This window comes from Dermochelys coriacea, chromosome 20 (assembly GCF_009764565.3).
Source record: "Dermochelys coriacea isolate rDerCor1 chromosome 20, rDerCor1.pri.v4, whole genome shotgun sequence".
In the NCBI taxonomy this organism is placed as follows: domain Eukaryota; kingdom Metazoa; phylum Chordata; order Testudines; family Dermochelyidae; genus Dermochelys; species Dermochelys coriacea.
The window spans coordinates 16,667,952-16,690,168 of NC_050087.2; the positions used below are offsets into that span (position 1 = coordinate 16,667,952).

At 50.4% G+C, this 22,217-nt stretch overlaps 1 protein-coding gene across 1 annotated transcript in view; it reads right to left on the minus strand.

Moving 5' to 3' along the window:
• Window positions 1-22,217, minus strand: part of CACNA1A (calcium voltage-gated channel subunit alpha1 A) — a 155,932-nt gene that overhangs the window by 110,847 nt on the left and 22,868 nt on the right. The window contains 2 exon segments of the mRNA XM_043506938.1: window positions 5,988-6,127; window positions 8,645-8,750. Of these exon segments, the coding sequence (XP_043362873.1) occupies window positions 5,988-6,127; window positions 8,645-8,750 (246 nt within the window).

A 22,217-nucleotide genomic window follows, 5' to 3' on the forward strand; every position in this document is an offset into this window, starting at 1 on the left:
TTCCTCATACATCCAAATATCTTGCTTGATTTTCTGATCACAGCTGCACATTGAGCAGAGGTCTCCCCTGAGCCGCCTCCAACACTGCCCAGATCCCGCGCTGGAGATGATAACAGTTAATTTAAGCTCACAAACACAGATGCGCATATATACATGTGCACACAGCTGCACATACATGCACAAGCAGATGCACTCATTGGCACCCACACTGCCAAGAACTGCACTTCTGCTGCCAAAATCTTGCATCTTCCTGGTCCTAAAAATGCCAACTGTGGCCTGAGCACCCCCGCCTGCCCACGTAACCACTGGAAGGTAAAGGCAGGCAAGGACCCCAGTGACAAGGCAGAAGATCAATAATTCCTTCCACTGCCAGAGCCTCCCTGTATCCTCCTGGCTCCCTCCTTTCTTTCATTCAGGCAAAGATGCCTCCCTCAGCATGCTGGGCACGTCTGGAAAGCACCTCTAAGGTACTAGTACAGGGAGACTCCCTAATCAGGGCCCTAGCTGCCTGGCATACTAATGAGCTCAGCTCTGCCGAGGAGGGGGGGAGAGACTCAGATTTCGTGAGTGGTCCTGCTTTCCCAGCTCTGCACCACAACTGCAGGAGGGGAGGCCAGGGCAGGAGCAAAATGCTGACAGATCTGAGCTGGCTGAAAGCTCCCGCTAAGAGGGGGAGCAGTGTACACTGGTGAGATCAGGGTGGGAGGTGTAGGAGGGTGATGCACAGCACACTCGCATACACCCGCATGGCAGAACATCACACATGTGCACATACATTCCCTATGCACTTCCACCCACTGGGCACACACAATGCATGTGCAAGCACACTATGGACATGCACAGGTGAGTAGAGCAACACATCACCTTACACGTTTGTGAGTACATGTGCCTGAATGCACCTCGTCTACAAACATGTACTAGACATGTATGTTTAGACTGTACACTCCTTGGGGCAGGAAGCCATCATGGCCAGCATCTATTGGGCTGTATAAATAATACTACATGGATATACACAAACATCAAACTGCCTCATTAACATACATGTACGTGTGTACACTCCCACATATAATGCACAGATACATCTGCAAACATGCGCGCACACACACACACACAAACAGAACAGCAAATCATGGCAGCTCCTGACATTTCACACCAGGCCTAGATAGGGGTCCTGTGATTCAGTCACGATACCTGAGATTACCTCTTGCCAACAGTCCCTAAAGTTGCTCCATTGGGGATGGGGGGGCGACTGTGCAGTGGGGAACCCTTGGCACTGGGAATTGTGCCCCCAGTTGGCCCATTGCAGCCTGACTGTGCTGGCCCCATGCACAGGTGGAATCCCTAGTCTATGCCACGGGCTCTGGGACCCACGTTTTACTCGGATGAGTTGCTGCGCTCTCACACTCCTTAGTGGGTTTGGGCTTTTATAGCTGAAGCCACACAAAGGCACGTGAGACACACCAACTGGGGTTTGGAGGGTTGGCTCTTCCCCAGCACGCTGATCCCCAGACTCAAGGAAAGCTTGGATTTGGGAGCCATCCCATGTGCTCCCTTCTTCTGCCACCGCAAGCCCTCCACAGCCCATGGTCTCTGACTCCCTGGGGCTGAGGACAGCATCTCCAGCCTCCAGGACCGTCAGCCAGAGCCTAGCTTCCTTCAGCAGCTCTCTCTCTTCTATTGAGATTTCCTCGGCCTGCCTGCCAGTCTCCCCTGCAGCTCCCCCCTACACACACACACACTCACACACCATGCTGGTGAGGAAGAAGCCATTAGCATAGCAAAACGGCAGCAGCACTAATTGGAGCCTCTCTCCGGAGATGGGCTGGAATCCCTCACTGCAGCTCCGAGGAAGGCTGGGAAATGGGAGGGCCGGAGCAGCCCCTCTTCCCAGAGCCTCGTGTCCAAGGGGACCCCAGAAATCAGTCTTTCTATCCTGGAGGAGCTAGTGTGCAGCCATCGTTGTATGAGTGACCAGGGAAGCAGAGGCAGAGAAGGTGGCTGCTGCTTGCTGCAGCTTGTTACTATCAGCGAGTGCCCCACCCCGGGGGATGCAGTTCCTCTCAAGCAGGGTCTGCATGTGACTGGCGGCTCTATTATTCTGCCCAGAGCCCAGCTCACTTTCCAAGCACCCCCTTCAAAGGAACACGAGGGGCAAACTGAATGCCCCATGGAGAAACCCAGGGAGTGGGACGTGTGACTCAGTAGGGGGCGCTCTCCCAGCGGGGCAGAAGGGGGCACTGGGCTGCTGGCCGTGCTGTCTTTCAGATGACACATAATGACCCTGCTCCCATGTGGTCATTAATGACACCTGGACAGAGACAAGACCCTGTGTCCGATCCCCTCAGTCCAGACACTGCCCCCAGCGTTTAGGCTAGAAGCGATGGTGGAAACGGAAGCAGGGGTGGCAGCTAGGGACTCACTCCCGTTTCAGTGCAGATGCTCTCAAACAGCCGCTGGTTTAATAAGTGATCAGCCTCTGAGCAGAGGAGCTCGAGGAAAAGCATGAGAGCGACAGGGGCAGGGGGAGGATGGAAGTGAGACAGACGAAGGCCCTGACTCCGTGCACACAGCTGTGGACCACGGCTGGTCAGGCCAACAGGGTGTAAACGACTGCACACGGTGCCGGCACTGGAGCCACAGGCCAGGAACGAGGGGAGCAAGGAGAGGAGACAAGTGGGAGCCCAGGAGAAATAAGGAGGGGCAGATGGTACGTTCCCACTGAACTGGTTGAGACTGCACAGCCTTGATCATCTCGGTGGCTGCGCAAACTAATCTCCCATTCTGGGGGGTGGTGACTGCCCTTCACTTCCCCTCTCTCCCTGACCCAGCTGTCCGGCACCAGTCAGCCAGAGGGCTTGGGCAGCCCTTCCTCTCAGTGCTGCAGCGTGGGACTGATCTCCCAGTCCCTGGAGCATTTGTCCCAGAGCTGGGTGACTCAGACCGAGCCAGTCGTTTATCTGACGCGTCTCCCCGCCTGTCAGCGAGCAGTGAGTTTCTTCAGATGCGGTTGCCTTTTCCCCCCAGCCCAATTTCCACACCCAGCCCTCGCCCTTGTTCATCCCTCACCCAGCAACCCTGCTTAGGACAGAAGAACGTGTCTAGCTGCAGTGCCCCCTGTCCCCAGTACTATGGCCATGCCACTGTCCTCTGCAGCTCCTGAAACACCTCTGTGCCCAGCCCCGGGGCTGGGATTCAAGGCCTTGGGGTAGGTTCCACACTGCGCTGTGGAAGACTGTATGACCTGTAGCAGCCGCAGAACTTGAGGCTTCCTATCCATGCTGAGAAGAAACATTGCTGATAACATATCTACAGGGCCTAAGTGGAACAGCCTGCACCCCACGCGTTGCCCCCAACCACTGCAACCATACAACATCTGGTCCAGGTGTTGTGCGTGGACGCAAGGCATTGGAAGATCAAAGCATTTCAAGCAACATCTTGTTGCAATGCCTAGTGTAGACAGGGTCTGCAGGCCAGTGCTGGCTTCTAGGGACAACTTTTTGACCAGATTTGGGTCCAGATCCCCAGCTGATGTAAACTATGATCACCACTTACTTCAATGGAGACCTGCTGGTTTACACTAGGTGAAGAACTGGCCCTCTATGTCTTCTCTTACCTCTCGCTGCTTTGTGAGGGACAAAACCCCACAGCATGCCAGGGGAGGGGAATGACCCAAACATCACAACTGGGATGTGTCCCCAGGGAGATACGCAGTATGGACAATTGCAGTGGGATGGCAAAAGGATAATAACAGTCCACAGCATAGGCCTATGACCCCAGGCACAGCACAGAAGCAAAGGACCCTTGAGAGGGTCTCAAAGCTGCACAAATAAGGTCCACACCAGTGATAACTCTTTAGCTTGGGAGTTGTGTTGGCCCTGTTGCTGGAGCAACTAAGCATCAGATGTTCCAGGTAAAGAGGAGCCCCAGGGTGATTCCAAATGCAATGGCTGGATGCAGTGGGACCATTGGGTGAATTCTGTGGCTAGGGAGAGGTCCAGGACACCGACTGTCTGTGGGTCCTGCCCTGGAGGGACCCTCCTTGCAGGGGAGAGGGATCTCTGTGACCCTTTCATTCCATGGCTTTTCTGTTGAGGCTGCCAGTGTCAGTGCCAGCAGCACCTGCCCACTGGGCTGTGGACAGAACCCCCTCAAAATCATGTCATGCAGCCAAGCAGAGAGTAACAGCTTTCACCCCTCCAAACCAGGGCTGGATTTCAACTTGCAATCTCGCAGGAAGGCGCGACAGCCTATTCTAGATGCCCTGAGCCATCCAACTCCTACTAACTGATCTCCCTCCACAAACCCCTTTGTATTTCAGCAGCATGCCCCAGGCAGAGCCATGGTAAGGGACCTCATGCTTCCTGGGCAAGTTAAGTCCCTTGCTCTGTGGCCTCAACTTATTGCTTAAAAATATATTGCATGGACAACAGCCAGAGTATAAAGTAATAAAGGAAGTGACACCTGCTGCCTGGAAAGCAACTGCTGTGTCCCCCAAAGTAACATAAACAGCCAAGGAACAGATCACGTGCCAAAAACATAGGGTAACAACAAAAGGCCAGATGCAGCCAGGCATTCAAAGTGTTAATGCAAACATTGCCCAGGCCGCAATTATGGTGACCATCACAAGAGACGCACTGGGTGCACAATCAAAACTGTGCAAAGAACAACCCTACGCACACCAGTATTGGAGCAACACCAGCTGAAATGTGTAGAAGAAAACCACGCCACAACTATTAGAAAGATCACAACTGTCAAGTTTCTGCAAGTGCTTTATAAACATTTCCTCCCATGACACAAAGTAGATAAGAGAAAGGGGAAACACAGACAGAGAAGCAACATGTCCCCAGTTCCTACAGCAAGTCAATGGCAAGACAGGACCCTAGAGTCTTGACTCCCAGCCCTCATCCTGATTTAACTACTAGATTTATCCTCCCAGTGCTGGGATAAAACCCAGGAGTCCTGATTCTAACAGAACCCAACAGTTGTGGCTTCCCAGGCTGCTGCTCTGACTAGTAGACAACATTGTAATATTCTGCTTCTCTACGAAACTTTATATATTCAAGAATGGAGAGAAGAGAAAATTCCCAGCAGGCGACCATCATGCAGAACTCGAGAGTGAAAATGACACAAGCCAACACAATGGAAACACGTTATTTCTCCAGGAGTTATCCAAACACAAGAGCTGCCCAGCAGATAAACCCAAAGAAATACTAAGTGAACCAGTGCGACAGGCTCAAAGATGAAGAAACAACTCCAACACACATCAGCCTTCAATTCCACAGCCCTCGCGGAGGGGCAGTGACAGAGGGACAGAAGCAGGAAGCTATGGGGAAGTTAAACCACAGAGAACTTCTGCAAGCTCTCAGTGGGGTTCTCTTGGCAAACGAGGCCTGCTGAAAGGGTGTCCCAGCACTCATTAGGACCAGGGATCTCTGATGAATGAAAGCTCTCTAGCTCCAGCCACCCCAGCAGCAATAACGTCTCAGCACTAGCCCAGAGAGGCTATTGTTCCACAGCCCTAGGACTTCCAAAGCAGGTTACAAAGCAGCAGGGATATGAAGCACTGGGGACCTGACTAGAGTGAGAATGCAGTGCGGCAACCAGGCCGGCTCTGCCCATCGCACAAAGCCCCAGGCTTTAATAAAGCCACTGAACCCTTCTGTCCCACTCTCCCGCTTCTGAAACACCATCCACACATTAATCCTCACAGCCGCTTGGGGAAAGTGAGACACACAGACCGGCCCAAGGCCATATGGATGGAGGCAGAGGTGAGAAGAGAACCCAGGAGTCCCAACTGCCTGTCAGCCCCTCTAATCACTTCCTTCTAATCTGGGACTCGAACCCAGGTGTCCTGACTCCTGGTCGGACTGCTTTAGCAACCAGACAACCACTAGCCCAAGCTACCTCCCCCCAGTTCAAGAAAGTTTGTACCCTGGTCTGCAAGTGACCAACACAAAGATGGAGAGGGCAAAAAAAGAGCTACTCACCCTGTGAGAACCACCACAAAGTCCATCACATTCCACCCATTCCTCAGATAGGAGCCTTTGTGGAAAGCAAACCCTAAGGCGATGATTTTAATTCCAGCCTCGAAACAAAAGATTCCGATGAAATATGGTTCTGTGTCATCCTAGGGGAGAGAGGGGGCAGGGAAATGCAGACAGTGAATATAATGAAAACAGTAACAATCCATGGGGCTTCTAGAGGGTCTCAAAGCACTTGAGGGCCATTCATGAAACCTCACAAGCCACTGTGAGATGTGGGGAAACTGAAGCACAGAGAAGGGCAGGGACTTGCCTCAGGCCACACCATGGTGAAGCGGCAGGGAGGAAACAGAGGAGTCCTGGTTCTCAGAACCTGGCTCTAACCACTAGATCACATTCTCTTCCCAGAGCAGGAACAGAGCCCAGAAGTCCCTGGTTCTCTGTGCTCTGATTACTAGACTACACTCTCTTCCCACAGAGAAGAGGCTCTTCCTGAGAGGGAGTGGCGTGAATGTCAGAATGGATGTGAAAATAATTCCAAGAAACCAGTTTTGTTTCAGCTCTACATGCTCTGGGGTACAAAGAGAGAGAAAGAGGTGAATGGAGATAAACAGACAGACAGATTACCAAAAATCCACCCCCAAGATTCCTAGAAGCCCCAAATCCAGTGGAATGGAAACTGTTGTCACTTTCCAGGCACTCCAGGCTGGCTCAGATTTTCATGGTCTGAGTAGGGAGGAATCTAGGACAAGCTGCAGCAGAGATAACACAGCCAGGGTCCAGTGGGACAAGGGAACTGAAGCAGTTATGTGGGAGGCATATGCCACTGTCCCAGCTCCCAGCATAAAGGCAGAAAGCAGGACATGAAGAGGACAGCTAGAAAGGGGGATGTAAAGGCAGCCCACTCTGGTGCAGCGGTCCAAGGGCTCAGCTGCATGAGGAAATTATCCCAGAATAACATAAGGTGTGAACTTAAAATGCAATAGCTATTTAGGAATAACTCCATGTGTGGACAAATATACTCCGGAATAAAAGCGTCCAGATGAGGAGTTATTCTGGTCAATTTCCCAACATACATAAAACCTAAGTGTGGCACTGCACCCCATATTCTTCACAGTGATGTTGGGATACGATTATGACATAATTATGATGCATTTTATGTAAGATAGGTCATGGGAGGTGTCATTGGAAAATTTATGATTTTCTGAATATGACTACCTTATTTGTATGCATATATCTTTTTTGTATCTGAAGATATGAATATTGACTGTGTGTCTGTATTTCAAATGTAGTTACATCGGGGTTAACGCCCACTAGAGAAGATGCTTTCAGCCTAGCTAGTGGGTGGGGAAGGGCCTATTCAGGGCAATGGGCCATTAGGAAAAACGACAGGCCTTAGGACAGTGGTTCTCAAACATTTGTACTGGTGACCCCTTTCACATATAAAGCCTCTGAGTGCAACCCCCCCTTATAAATTAAAAACACTTTTTAATATATTAACACCATTATAAATGCTGGAGGCAAAGCAGGACTTGGGGTGGGGGCTGACAGCTCGCAACTCCCCATGTAATAACCTTGTGACCCCCTGAGGGGTCCTGACCCCCAGTTTGAGAACCCCTGCTTTAGGAGAAGCTTATGTCCCACCTGGTGATGAGCCTGAGAACACTTCAAACAGCCTGTGAGTAATGGTTGCTATAACTCTACAAGGACATGTGATCAGACTACATAATGCTGGACTCCATCTTGGGATGTCAGTATTTTTCCATACACTGGTTTGGGAACCAAGCTTTGAAACAAAGGGCTCCTGCCATATGCAAAAGCTATATAAGGCAGGGAGTGACATCATCAGGTGGCCTTCACACCCCACACAGGAAAACTCCTGGAAACTGCCGAGGAACAAAGACTGAACTGGGGGAAGAGCTGGACCCAGGTTAAAGGGATTTCTAGCATGTGAATGAAACCCCTGGGGATTCCAAGCTGTAAAGCAAGTGCAGCTTGCCCCTTAAGAATCTGCAACCTGCTTGTATCATCTCTTAGGGTGAGAATCTGCTATTCATATCCAATCTATCTAGTATATTAAGTTTAGTTTGCATTTTTGTTTATTTGCTAGGTAATCTGCTTACATCTGTTTGATATCCCTTATAATCGCTTAAAATCTATCTTTTGTAGTTAATAAACTTGTTTTTGCTTTATCTAAACTAGTGAGTTGGAGTGAAGTGTATGGGAATCCTAGATCGGGGCAAAGGTTGTTGAATATTCCTCTCCACATTGAGAGAGGGGGCGAATTTTATGAGCTTACGCTGTACAGTTCCCTGTGCAGCACAACATGGCATAATTTTGGGTTATATACTCCAGAGTGGGTGCGTACCTGCGGAGCTGGGAGTTGCCTTAGCTGTAGCTTTCCTATGCAGGGGGTGGTCAGAGAGCCTGCATGTAACTGCAGCTGGATTTGTCCCCACCTGTATGTATGCTGGTGAAAGTGCAGGCTGGAGGGCTTTGCAGCTTGTCACAGCAGTGCAGTGTGAGAGGGAACCCAGGCTGGTAGGCCAGGGGGCTCGGTGGTACTCCAGTTCCAGGTAGCACCCCAGAGGGGAACACATCACACTAAGTATTGGAGAACTTAGATAAATCCAGATAAGAAAGAAAGAGAGGCCCACACTCACCAGTCGTTCTGACATCGGGGTCTTGTCTTCATCAGGCAGGTGCTGCTCCAGAGCAAGAACAATGCAGTTTGCTATGATAGTAGCTAAAATCATGTATTCAAAAGGAGTGCAGCAGAGTCAAGGAAAGCTCAGCTCTTGGGGTGGCCCCCTGTGAATGCTGGAAGCAAGGAGGGCCCCTATGCCTCGACGACAGGAATCCCGCTCTCTCAAGGGCGCTGCTGTCTGTGCAGGATCATGTCTGTCCAAGGGTGTCTGCAGTCAGAAATACCCATGTCTCCCCAATTCCCAGAATCAGCTGCAGGGGCAGATGGAGTCTCCAGAGCCCTGATCCACCCAGCCTCAGACCTCTCCCTAGCCTACCTCACTGTTCCATGCAACCCAATGAATTCTCCCCACGGACAGATTGTTGGACCACTCCACAGGGTCCTAATCCTAAGGATCCACCTGCTTCACCCTAATTGATGATCCTCATTCTGTGTGGCAAGGGGGAGAACTCCCCCACTCCCTGCTGACAGCCCGGGAAGGGGAGGTGAGCCCAGCTCTGCTGTTGGTCAGTTTAACTTTGTGCATGTGAGAGCAAAGCATCATAGTTAAGAGCATCTGATCCGGTTAATAAGCCATTATGCAGTTCAACCATGTTTGGTGCAACCAAGTTTTGCTGTATTCTGCTACCACCACCCAGAGTCCTATTCTTAGGACACAATCACACCTTCCCTACTGTACAGCCATGCCTACAACCAGTGCATTCTGGGACAATCCAGGCAGCTATCCCATAATGCCTCAGCTGCCAGAGCAGACAGGGGTGAGTACTTTTCAGACATGACGGGTAAGGCTGAGAGTCTGTCACAGAGGTCACGGATTCTGTGACTTTCCGGGACCTCTGGGAATTCTGCAGCCGCTGGGGCGGACCCCAGGGACCCCTGCCCTGCTGGGGCAGTCCTGGGGCCAGACACACTGGCCGCTGCTGGAGCAGCCCTGGCAGCTGGTCCTGGGATCGCCAGAGCAGCAGTGATCCCGGAGCAGCAGCAGTCCATGGGGCCTCTGAGCAGAGGGTGGCCGGGGGCAGTCAGTCCCCACTGTCAGTACTGGGGCTAGCTGTCAGTCCCCGGGGTCCCCCAGAGCAGCGGCACACCGGGGTCTCAGGAGCTGCTAAGTTTTAGTCGTGGTATTTATAGTACAAGTCATGGACTGGTCATGGGCTATGAATTTTTGTTGCTCGCCCGTGACCTGTCCATGACTTTTACTAAAAATATCCGTGACTAAATCTTAGCCTTAATGATGGGCAATGAGCCAAATTCTGCTTTCAGTTTATACCAATATAAATCTGGAGTAGCCCCACTGACATTGGTGATGTTATTCAGGATTTATACAGGCAGCGCTGTGGTCAGAATCTGGCCCACTGAGTGGATCGGGATGGCTAAACATTCGCTAAAGGAAGCATGAACTCCAGCTGAAGCCCAGGGGAGATGGGAGCTGTACTTGACTCTGGGAGGGTAATCTAGGGGTCAGAGCAGGGAACTGAACTCCATTCCTGGCTCTGCCACTGATTCACTGTGTGACCATGAGCAAATCACTTCTCCTCCCCACATATTTTTGCTCCCTCTGCAAGAGGGTAGGTGTGGGGTTCAGAACCTTATCTAGGGAAGCTTCTGAGCATGCTTGGGATACAGCATGCATGTGTTTCTAGGCCCCTGTCTCAGGTCCCCTTTCAAGCCCCATCCAGCACTGTGGCTCCACATAAAAGGGGTTAAACTGATCTCAGCAATTGACCTAAACACTGGGAAGAAAGCAGAGCTGTTGGAATATGCTGAGCAGCTGGGGCTGGCCCAGTTCGCGGCGGGGGGGCCTGGAAGCTTGGACTTCTGGGTGCTCCTTCTCCCAGCACTAGCACTGTCTGCTGCTGAGAATTGGAGCTTGCTGCAGGCCCTTCCTGTTCATCGGTTTGTGGGGGAAAGAAGCCTGAATCAGTGGCCTGTGGGAGCAGATCCGATACTGGAGAAGTCAGAGGAGAGGGGCTAGGAACATGCAGGGAAAGAGAGACAGAGGGAGGGAGAAGGAAGGTGAAAGTCAGAGCCATCCAGTTCTGTGGATCAGTTAAATCTTTTGCATTAAACAAACACCCTGAGTTCTGTTCCCCAACAGCACACCCCCACTCCCACGCCACGCTCCTTCCCAGAATGGGTTAGTCACTCAATTGTGCCACCAGATTTCTTGTCCTCTTCAGTCTTCACACCCCGCTCCCCTCAATGTCTATGATGCAGAGGGACACCCTTCCGTTGAGGGAGGGGTTCGGAGGAACTTGTGGGAAAAGGGAGCCGGATTGATTGGTTTGCACTGGCCAATGGAGAGGAATAAGTAAGATCAGGCCTGTGTCTTGGGGGAAGTGAGTGCGCTTCTGAGGGTGGGTGCCGGGGATAGGTATGTGGGAAGAACGCTAATAACAACCAAAGTTAATCCCACAATGGTCTAGTAATGCACCTTACTGAGCTAGGAATTAACTAAACCCTTCCAGAGGTGGGTTGGTGTTGTTATCACCATTGTACAGAGGGATGTGATCTGCCTAAGTGGCACAGAGAGGGATGTGATCTGCCTAAGTGGCAGAACCAGGAAGAGAACCCCAGACTCCTGAGTCCCAGTCTCCTCTGCTCTAGCCATGAGAACCCATTCCCTTCCAGATCCCGCGGTAGAACCCAGGAGTCCTGACTCCCAGCCCCCTCCCCCCACCCTAACCGCTAGATCCCACTCCCCAAAATGAATCCTTCCTGTTCCATTAGACATCACTTAGGGCACAAACTATCCCAGGCCGCACTTTGAAAATCCTCTCTGTTGTTAAGTCCCATAAGATTTCCCTTCTCTAAGTAGCATTTCCTGGAGGGATTATTTGGTCAGCCCCTTTCATATACTTCTCCTCTCCTAAAGCTGGGACTAGAACCCAGCCGTCCTGCCTCCCTATTCTAATCACGTGACAACACCACTCTACGTGACTGTGCCACATGCAACACGTATTGGCTCTGATTGCTCTCTGGGGTTACTTCTAGTCACCCTTACAACATATTTTTAAAAGTCTGCATTAGACAGATATCAAACACATACATTTTTAAAAACACATTCACCCCAGTTGCACCCCATGGGTGAGGGGAATGGGTCTTTTCACTCACTCACTAACACTCACACACACAAAGTTCCTTTTCTATTTTTAATAAAAAAAATCAAAGCAGCTTATCCTTTAAAAGAAATTAAACTGCTGTATGAAGCTGCTGAATTGTATTTGACACATTAACTGGAAGACATGAGGAGTATAACAACTGACAAGCACAGCAAGTGGCTTGTTAAGACAGCAGCAAGGTCTAGGGTTTTCAGCCAGGTGGTTGCTAATAGGTTCAGAGGGGTCATGACCATCCTCCCTTTCTTTTTGGCTAGGAGAGAGGATTGCGGGGGAGAGTCCTGAAATCTTTTTCTCTTGAAACACAGAGCTACTGTATATAAAAAGTAGAGAACCACTTGACTAGTGGTTAGAGCAGGGATCTGGAAGCAAAGACTCCTGGGCTGCATTCCCAGCTGGGAGCGAAGTGGGCTCTCGTGGTTAGAGCAGGGAACTTGGAACCAGGACTCCTTGCTGTTATCCTGACTTGGGAAAATCACTTCCTTCTGCTGTGACAATATAGAGCTGAGATGTTACACACAAACCAAACTGTAACAGCAAACACAGAGCAAGCAGCCAATGTTGCCACAGGCAGAGAGGCCTGAGAAACTGCAGTGTAACAGCATTCAACGAGGGCAGCTCCTCTGTGCAGGAGCCTATTGCAGCACCAGGGCTAGCTCCTCACTGAGCTGCTCTGCTCGGCTTGGCCCTGTGACCCTGCAAGGGAGAGTTTTGCTTTGCTTTGGATGTGTTTTCAGGCCAGGCTTCCACTTTGCCGGGTCCTAGAGCCCGGGCTTCAGCCTGAGCCCGAACATCTACACCACAATTAAACAGCCCCTGAGCCCGAGTCAGCTGAAATGGGCCAGCCGTGGGTGGCTAATTGCAGTATAGACATACCCTGAAGGTCTTAATTCTGAGGGCAGAGGGAGAAATTTACAACATTAGGAGAAAAACAGAGCTTCGTCCCTGGCTTCGCCTCCCAGGTCAGAGAGCCCCTGCCTGCCACAGCCTCCCTTGCCACCAAACTGTGCTGTTAGGTTCCAGAGTTGTCAGCCCTACTGCTGAGGACTGAAGATTGCCCCATGGCTTGGCTAACTGCACAATGTCTCATGGGGTCCTTGCTCCCCCTGTGCCCATTGCCACTGCCCCAAGCACTGGGATTGAGCTCCCTGCTCTCCAACCTCCCTGACCCCCAGCCTTCCAGCCTCACGCACTGCATCAGCCTAGCACACAGCCCTTCTAAAGCTCCACAGGTCCCAGTTCATTTCAGCACCAAGGTTGTAGTCCACACCCTATGGTCTTACTCCATCCACCTGACCTTGAGTCTCTCTATCCTCCTCTTCAGGTACCTGCCCTTTGCTGGGTCCTTCCAGCCAAACTCCCCACTGCTGGTGCAGAAACCTTCTTCTCCGCAGCTCCAGCCATTTGGAACAGCATCTCTCTCCTCCTTTCCCATCACTCTCCACTCACCCAGCACCAGCCTCATCCCTGTCCTGCCAACCCATCTCTAGAGCCCTGAAAATCTGCAGCTATCCACTTTATATCCAAGAAGCATGTTTGCAGATCATGGATTAGATGCGGGATACAAATTTTGTATCTCCGCAAGGCACTCCCACTCTGTGAGCACTAGAGCGAACAGCCCCCCCTCTCCTCCCCACATATCATTTTACCTCTGCCTCATTGAAAATCACTGCTGGAAACTCCCACCCGTTCCCCACTTGTGACTCCGAATTCCTCTTCCCCAGCTGTTCTTCGGCTCCAAAGTCAGGATAATTAACTCTTTGAGGCCTTTTGGGGTTCCATGGGTGACAGCTTTGGGCGCCCCCTCCCCACCCTGTTCCCCCCATCCCTTTGGCACGCAGCAGAGAGAGTTGTCTCATCGAAGATTCGTCTGTAAGTTTTATCATTAAAAAATAAACTCAAATATTTTATGTCTCCACCAAGAAGCTTTTACTTTTGCAAACGGTATTGATTCAGTCCTAGAGGCAACTGGCAGCTGTCCCAGGAGTTTAATCAATAGGACAGCACCACCCTACAGAGTCTAACTTCAAACAACCCCAGCCATAGTTTTTACCCAGGTCTTCCACAACCAGCACTGCTGATCATTTCATGCTGCTCCCCAGTTTGAAGCCAGGTCTGTGGGGATGACAGGGTTCGCTGCATTGATAAAAGCGCCCCTGTGGCCTGATCAGGGTTACAGTGACCCTTTGGAGCTCTCTGCCATTACAGCCATTTGTCACTGTTCCAAGGTTTTGATTGGATTCTGATAGGCCAAGGAGATGGGATGACAGGGAACCAGCAACTTAACCCAGAGATCCCAGGTCTCAGAGATCCCCGACCTTCCTGCAAAGTTCCCCTGGGAACCAGAGAACTCAGGGGTGAAATTAACATCAGTTCGGGCAAGGCTGAAGCTGTGATGTCTTCCTATTCCTCTGCTGAGCTGTTTCGAACCAGGAAGTCTCTCAGGAGAGAGCAGGAGGGAGAGGAGGCATTGGGTCTGTCTTTCTGCATTGGAGAATGTTACCCTGCCCCAGAGAGATTGGGTCAACCTCATCCTTGGTGTTGAGTTAAGTACCCCACTGGCAACAGGGTTGGGTTGGGCCCAAAAAGAGCGGAGTTCTCCAAAATGAGAAGAGACGAGAAGACAAGTTAATGGGTAGCTACATTTACTCCCAACCCTCCCAGGATTTTGTTGCCTCTGGGGCTGGGCCCCTCCCGCTCTCCTCCCCACCCACCCCCCAGTCAGTGGCTGTGGCTGAGTGCCTGCCTGGTGCTGAAATGTGCAGTGCTAGCACCATGTCCTCTCCGCTCCACACAGATCCTGCTGAAATGTATGTTTCAACCCCCACAGCAATAATTTGGCAAGAACTCAAGTTCCTGCACAAGCACTGGCTGGTACTCAGGCTCCTGGAGAGGAGATGGAACCAGCTGCTAGTGCCAAATGTGTAGCAGCTCCGTGATCTGAACTACAGGCCTCCGGAAATGGGACCGAGACTGCCCCGTGACTATCTCCTTCCTCATGCTCACTGGGGAGGCTTTGGTGATCTGAGCCACAGCCACCTCCAAAGCACAGCGAGGCCAATCAGCTGCCTTGTGCTGTTTAGGATTCAACATACCCCAAATCTGATCTGCAGATCTCTGAGTGAGTTACTAACATCAGCATCGCTGCCCACCGCCATATGAGTCAGCGTCATTTATCCCCATTCTACAGAGAAGGGAAGAAACTCACCCACAATTTCACACAAAGCATCACTAAGAACAAAGCCCCAGCTCCCACTTCCACACCTCTGATCACTAGACCGGTCAAGTGCCAGGAGTCCTTCCTCCCAATCCCCCTGCTCTCACCACCAGAACACACTCCCCTCCCAGAGTCAGGAACGAGCCCAGGGGTCCTGCCTCCCAGCTCCCTGCTCTCACCATTGGAACCCACTGCCTTCCTGCAGGTGGAGAGGAATTTCCAGGCTCTGACTAACCAGGTCTCCTTCTTCAGCATTACACTTTGGGGAGGAAAGTGGCCTCATTATTAGGCCTCATAAAGGAATGGAAAATACAAGGTCTGTGATCAGCTGGGGAACAAGCGGAGTGACCTAGGGCTAGTCACAGGATTCCTGGATGGTGCTGAATGAATAAGGCGGGTGAGAGAAGGGAAATGAGTCCAGGTTTGCGCCAAATGCATCCCCAGAGAAGAGGTCACAGCCAGGGGCTGTGCACAGGCCTGCTGCTGCCACTACTCCACTGAAAGGTTCTTATCGAGCAAGGGAGGGAGGGGGAGGAGATGGGCAAAGACAGAGATGGAGGACAGATGGATAGACACATAGATTGATAGACAGATGCGTTAAAGGGGGCTCCCGAAGTGGGAGAGCACATCCCTATCACACTCCCTTTCATCGCTGCTGCATGGGAGGTCTGGGGGTGTCCATGGAGAAGAGGCACAGCTTAGCTGCCTTGGAAGTGGCTGTTCTGATTTGGGGCAGGAAAGGCCACCCCAAACCCTGGCGCTTTGGGATGTGGTGGCAGGTTTGTTTCCTGCTTATCCCTTTGTGGTCTGGGGGCAGCTGAGCTCGCGAGGGCAGCCCGTCTGCGAGGACAGCCATGGCAGGTAGTCTGAGTGGCACTAAGCACTCGTTCTTTGGCTCTGTGCTCCCCCCCCCACCCGGCCGCATACACATTTTTAATTGGCAAGACAATTTCAGTTGCTTTTCTCTGGCACTGCAGTTTCCGAGCTCGTTGAAGCTGAATCCAAACCTCCTCCAGCTAAGAGGAGGGAGAGAAGCAGCCAGGTCCTATCACACAGCGTTCAGCACATGAGCTCTAAGAGCGGAGAACATGGAACATGCACTCGAGCCAAGGCATTACTGCAATTGCACATTTTCAGGCAGAAGGCTTTTTTAACCAGCATGCTCAGCAATTATTTGGTGCCATTCCGATGACAGATAACTCATCCCAGGCTGCTTATCAAGCAAATGCCCCTAGTTCCAGCCCTTCAACCTGACTTCCCCAGGGTACCACAGCACCTCAAATAATGCCACTCACGGGCTACCCTGGGCACTCAGACTAACTCTGGCCTGGCTAACTCTGCTGTGAAGACATACCCTCACCCTCCCCTCACTTCCCAGCCTCTATCCTGTTTCTCCACCCAGTTTCCCCAGTGCCTTCTCTTCCACAGCTCTCACAGCCCGGTACAGCCTGCCTCAATCTCCCGCTACTCCCCTTCCCGCTTCCTCCAGTTATCTAGTACTGGCCTCTACTCAGTCCATCCAATCTCAGCACAAGAGCCTTCCCCTCTGCAGCTCCTGCTCTCAGCATCACCCCCCACCCATGTCTCATCAGTTCTTCATCTAACTGCAAATGATATCTGAAAAAAACCTCTTTCCTTTCTTGCCTGTGCCTCTTAATTCCACTCTCTATGTTTCTGGCCTTACAAATGCTATGATTAAGTCACCATACAACCTCTCTGCACCATGGCTAGGTCACTTACTTCAGATTAATACATAAATTATAATAATTTACATTTATATAACGTCTTGCTTCTGAAAGCACTTTCCAGATTATGGCCATATCCCCAGACTGGGTAAATCAGCAGAGCTTTTTTTAAGTCAATGGAGCTATAATGATTTATACCAGCTGGGGATTTGTTCCTATATAGCAGTCCAACCAGCACTGGCATGCACCCACTTCCGGGATGCAGCACCTTTTTCACAGCTGCACAGCAATACTGCACAGAGATCATCTGCCCAGCACTGAGAGGCAGCCACCTCTGAAATGAGACATGGCAGCTTTGTAACAGTCACAAAGCAATGTTATGTAATAATTTAGGTCAGGAAATTAAAAAGAATCCCCCATGTGCAACTGAAACAACATGTTTCAGAGTAGCAGCCGTGTTAGTCTGTATTTGCAAAAAGAAAAGGAGTACTTGTGGCACCTTAGAGACTAACAAATTTATTTGAGCATAAGCTTTTGTGAGCTACAGCTCACTTCATCAGATGCATTCAGTGGAAAATACAGTGGGGAGATTTATATACACAGAGAACATGAAACAATGGATGTTATCATACACACTGTAAGGAGAGTGATCACTTAAGATGAGCTATTACCAGCCCGGGGGTGGGGGAGAAGAAAACCTTTTGTAGTGATAATCAAGGTGGGCCATTTCCAGCAGTTGACAAGAATGTCTGAGGAACAATGGGGGTGGGGGGGGAAATAACATGGGGAAATAGTTTTACTTTGTGTAATGACCCATCCACTCCCAGTCTCTATTCAAGCCTAAGTTAATTGTATCCAGTTTGCAAATTAATTCCAATTCAGCAGTCTCTCCTTGGAGTCTGTTTTTGAAGTTTTTTTGTTGAAGGATAGCCACTCTTAGGTCTGTAATCGAGTGATCAGAGAGATTGAAGCATTCTCCGACTGGTTTTTGAATGTTATAATTCTTGACATCTGATTTGTGTGCATTTATTCTTTTACGTAGAGACTGTCCAGACCAATATACATGGCAGAGGGGCATTGCTGGCACATGATGGCATATATCACATTGGTAGATGCGCAGGTGAATGAGCCTCTGATAGTGTGGCTGATGTGATTAGCCCCTATGATGGTGTCCCCTGAATAGATATGTGGACACAGTTGGCAACAGGCTTTGTTGCAAGGATTGGTTCCTGGGTTAGTGGTTCTGCTGTGTGGTGCGTGGTTGCTGGTGAGTATTTGCTTCAGATTGGGGGGCTGTCTGTAAGCAAGGACTGGCCTGTCTCCTAAGATCTGTGAGAGTGATGGGTTGTCCTTCAGGATAGGTTGTAGATCCTTGATGATGCATTGGAGAGGTTTTAGTTGGGGGCTGAAGGTGATGGCTAGTGGCGTTCTGTTATTTTTTTTATTGGGCCTGTCCTGTAGTAGTGACTTCTGGGTACTCTTCTGGCTCTGTCAATCTGTTTCTTCACTTCAGCAGGTGGGTATTGTAGTTGTAGGAATGCATGATAGAGATCTTGTAGGTGTTTGTCTCTGTCTGAGGGGTTGGAGCAAATGCAGTTGTATTGTAGAGCTTGGCTGTAGACAATGGATCATGTGGTGTGATATGGGTGAAAGCTGGAGGCATGTAGGTAGGAATAGCGGTCAGTAGGTTTCCGGTATAGGGTGGTGTTTATGTGACCATCGCTTATTAGCACCGTAGTGTCCAGGAAGTGGATCTCTTGTGTGGACTGGTCCAGGCTGAGGTTGATAGTGGGATGGAAATTGTTGAAATCATGGTGGAATTCCTCAAGGGCTTCTTTTCCATGGGTCCAGATGATGAAGATGTCATCAATGTAGCGCAAGTAGAGTAGGGGCATTAGGGGATGAGAGCTGAGGATGCGTTGTTCTAAGTCAGCCATAAAAATGTTGGCATACTGTGGGGCCATGCAGGTACCCATCACAGTGCCGCTGATTTGAAGGTATACATTGTCCCCAAATGTGAAATAGTTATGGGTGAGGACAAAGTCACAAAGTTCAGCCACCAGGTTAGCCGTGACATTATCGGGGATACTGTTCCTGACGGCTTGTAGCCCATCTTTGTGTGGAATGTTGGTGTAGAGGCTTCTACATCCATAGTGGCCAGGATGGTGTTTTTAGGAAGATCACCGATGGATTGTAGTTTCCTCAGGAAGTCAGTGGTGTCTCAAAGATAGCTGGGTGTGCTGGTAGCGCAGGGCCTGAGGAGGGAGTCTACATAGCCAGACAATCCTGCTGTCAGGGTGCCAATGCCTGAGAAGATGGGTCGTCCAGGATTTCCAGGTTTATGGATCTTGGGTAGCAGACAGAATACCCCAGGTCGGGGTTCCAGGGGTGTGTCTGTGCGGATTTGTTCTTGTGCTTTTTCAGGGATTTTCTTGAGCAAATGCTGTAGTTTCTTTTGGTAACCCTCAGTGGGATCAGAGGGTAATGGCTTGTAGAAAGTGGGGTGGAGAGCTGCCTAATAGCCATGTGCCTGCAATGTCCCTCTGCCATGTACATTGGTCAAACTGGACAGTCTCTACGTAAAAGAATAAATGGACACAAATCAGACGTCAAGAATGATAACATTCAAAAACCAGTCGGAGAACACTTCAATCTCTCTGGTCACTCGATTACAGACCTAAGAGTGGCTATTCTTCAACAAAAAAACTTCAAAAACAGACTCCAAGGAGAGACTGCTGAATTGGAATTAATTTGCAAACTGGATACAATTAACTTAGGCTTGAATAGAGACTGGGAGTGGATGGGTCATTACACAAAGTAAAACTATTTCCCCATGTTATTCCCCCCCCACCCCCACCCCCCACTGTTCCTCAGATGTTCTTGTCAACTGCTGGAAATGGCCCACCTTGATTATCACTACAAAAGGTTTTCTCCCCCTCCCCCCCTCCCTGCTGGTAATAGCTCATCTTAAGTGATCACTCTCCTTACAGTGTGTATGGTAACACCCATTGTTTCATGTTCTCTGTGTGTGTGTATATAAATCTCCCCACTGTATTTTCCACTGAATGCATCTGATGAAGTGAGCTGTAGCTCACGAACGCTTATGCTCAAATAAATTTGTCAGTCTCTAAGGTGCCACAAGTCCTCTTTTTCTTTTTGTGAAACAGCATGGAAAATTCAGGCAGAAGGTAATCTCCCAAAATGCCCAAGATGCCAGAGATAACCCCCTTGTCTCTTCTAGGGGGGTAAGTGCCATGGGATCGGACAGAATTCCAGCACCAGGCCTTAATGAAACATAAAAAAATCAGCACTTGGGTTTACCTTGGAGGTTTCCCATCCACATATTGTGTAGACTCAACTCTACTTAGGTTGCAGACCACATGGGATTAGGCAGCAGCCCCTGCCTGTTGGCCTAATTCCCACCTCTGGGTGTTCACGACGCTGGGAAGACTGCTGTTGTGCTGCCTATTATGAGGACAGTTAGTTCCAACTTCTCAGAGGCTGTCCTGAGGCTCCAAGTGGAGTGGGGTCAGGAAGAGATTTAATCAGAGAGAAGAGGGAATGACAGAGGGAAATATCTGCCCACTGGAGGAGTGAGGAAATGGCCAGGCCTGGCTGGATCAACTCGTATGGGTGGCTTTTATTGGGGTGTATGGACTGCAGAGGATGACACGGTGCAAACTGGCTATAGTAGGAGAATCACCAGATTCCTGAAAGCAGCCTAAAAGTGTGTGAGGGGAGAGAAAATGAGAGAATGGGGGAAAGGGCTGGAGAACAGGAAGAGGCAGGAGAGAGAGAGAGAGAAGACAGAAGAAAGAAAAAAGAATTGAGAGAGGGAACACATAACAGAAAGAGGGAATGGGTGGAGGAGGAGAGAGAATGGAAACAGAGATGGAAGAGAGGGAGAAAAAGCAAGAGGAGGAAACAGCGGAAGGAGAAGAGAGGGAAGTAGTGGAAAGAGGAAGAAGGCTCACCCCATGGCTGCAGAGGAAAAGCTCCTGCCAGATCACGTGTGATGCCTACAACTGTCTCCCTCTCATTAATTTCACTATCAAACAAGCTGCAGTATCACAGCCTGGATTCCTTCGTGATGAAATATTTAACTAGGAGGAACCCAGCCGAGATCAAAGATCCTCATTTACAGCGGGACCCCGCAGAGAGTTACACAGAAGCCGCTGCTGGGATTAACCAGAGGGCACACACCTCTGCCACACAAAGAGGAAACCAACCACGTCATCAGGTCCCCTGCGGGTCAGGGGCCAACGGCAGGAGATTCCTGGCCTTGTTTTCCTACAGGGGCAACGTATGGAGGGGGCAGGGGCTGAGCCACCAAGGTACACGGGCCTGCTGCTGTACAATAGGAAGGGGCCTAGATACCATGGGGATGGGCATCACATAGCTAGCTAGACAGGTCAGGCTCATATTAAGAACCTCAGGAGTAAGAGCTGGTCCTAGATCCCAGGAAATGTTCCAATGTGTCTGCAACAGAGAGACAAGGAGACATATGGATCAGGGACAGTGAGAGAAGACTAGCCTGACACTGTGTCAGAGTTAGCTTCCCCCCCCACTTACCCTGCCACTGGTGCTGGGCACAGGCAAAGAGAGCAGGACAGTGACAAGAGACAATCCCTCCCCACGTGAGTCAGAGGGAAGGGCAGAGACAGCCCCTCCACCCCACCCCCCTCCCATCCTAGTGCAAGACAAAATCTAGTTGTGCCACACAACCCACAGCTACAACTAAAGCCAATTTCTGCTCCCTTTTCCCTCTAGGTTAACTCACACAGCCTTTCCTCATGAACATCTGTTATTCCCTGGGCACATGGGGTTGACACCCTTCTCCTGAACCCCAAAGGATCCGAGATGCCCTCCCGTGCGCTTTACAACCGAGATTCCAAGCTACCCAAAGAGAGCCACCCCCTCCCCTGCCTCTGCACTGTCTCTCTCTTCCAGCTGCCAGCCTTTCCCCTTTTATGAGAAGCACTCCATGCAGAAACACATAAACCTGACGGCCTCTTGAAAAGAGAATAAAGGAGGGAAATGGTGCCCCAGACCACTGGTCCTGAGGGGCTGTTCATTCTTCACTCCTGATCACACACTGAACAAATGGACCTTTGTCATGCAGGGGTATGCTGGTTTGGGCTTGGATTTTTGTGTGTGTATCACAGCATCTCCTACTCAGATTAAACTAAAGAGAACCTCTCAAGAGAAAAGTCACGTACTCACAAATAAAACATCTTTCTCTGTGTGGCTAACACCCTGCTAGGCTGCTAGCATCAGGAGAATCTGCACAAGCCCATTTGGTTATTACTGCGTCTGCAAGTCTCTCCGCTCAGGGGGCGAGTTTCACTGTGTGTGTCTTTAGTGGGTTTCTCTGTTTCTCCTGCACTAATGCTAGACAGCTGGGGTTTGAGTTCAGAACGAAAGACATGTTGTGAGCTAAAGTCAGCTGAAGCCAAAGTGAGTCATTCCACTGACTTCAGTGGGCTTTGGATCAGGCTTGTCACTGAA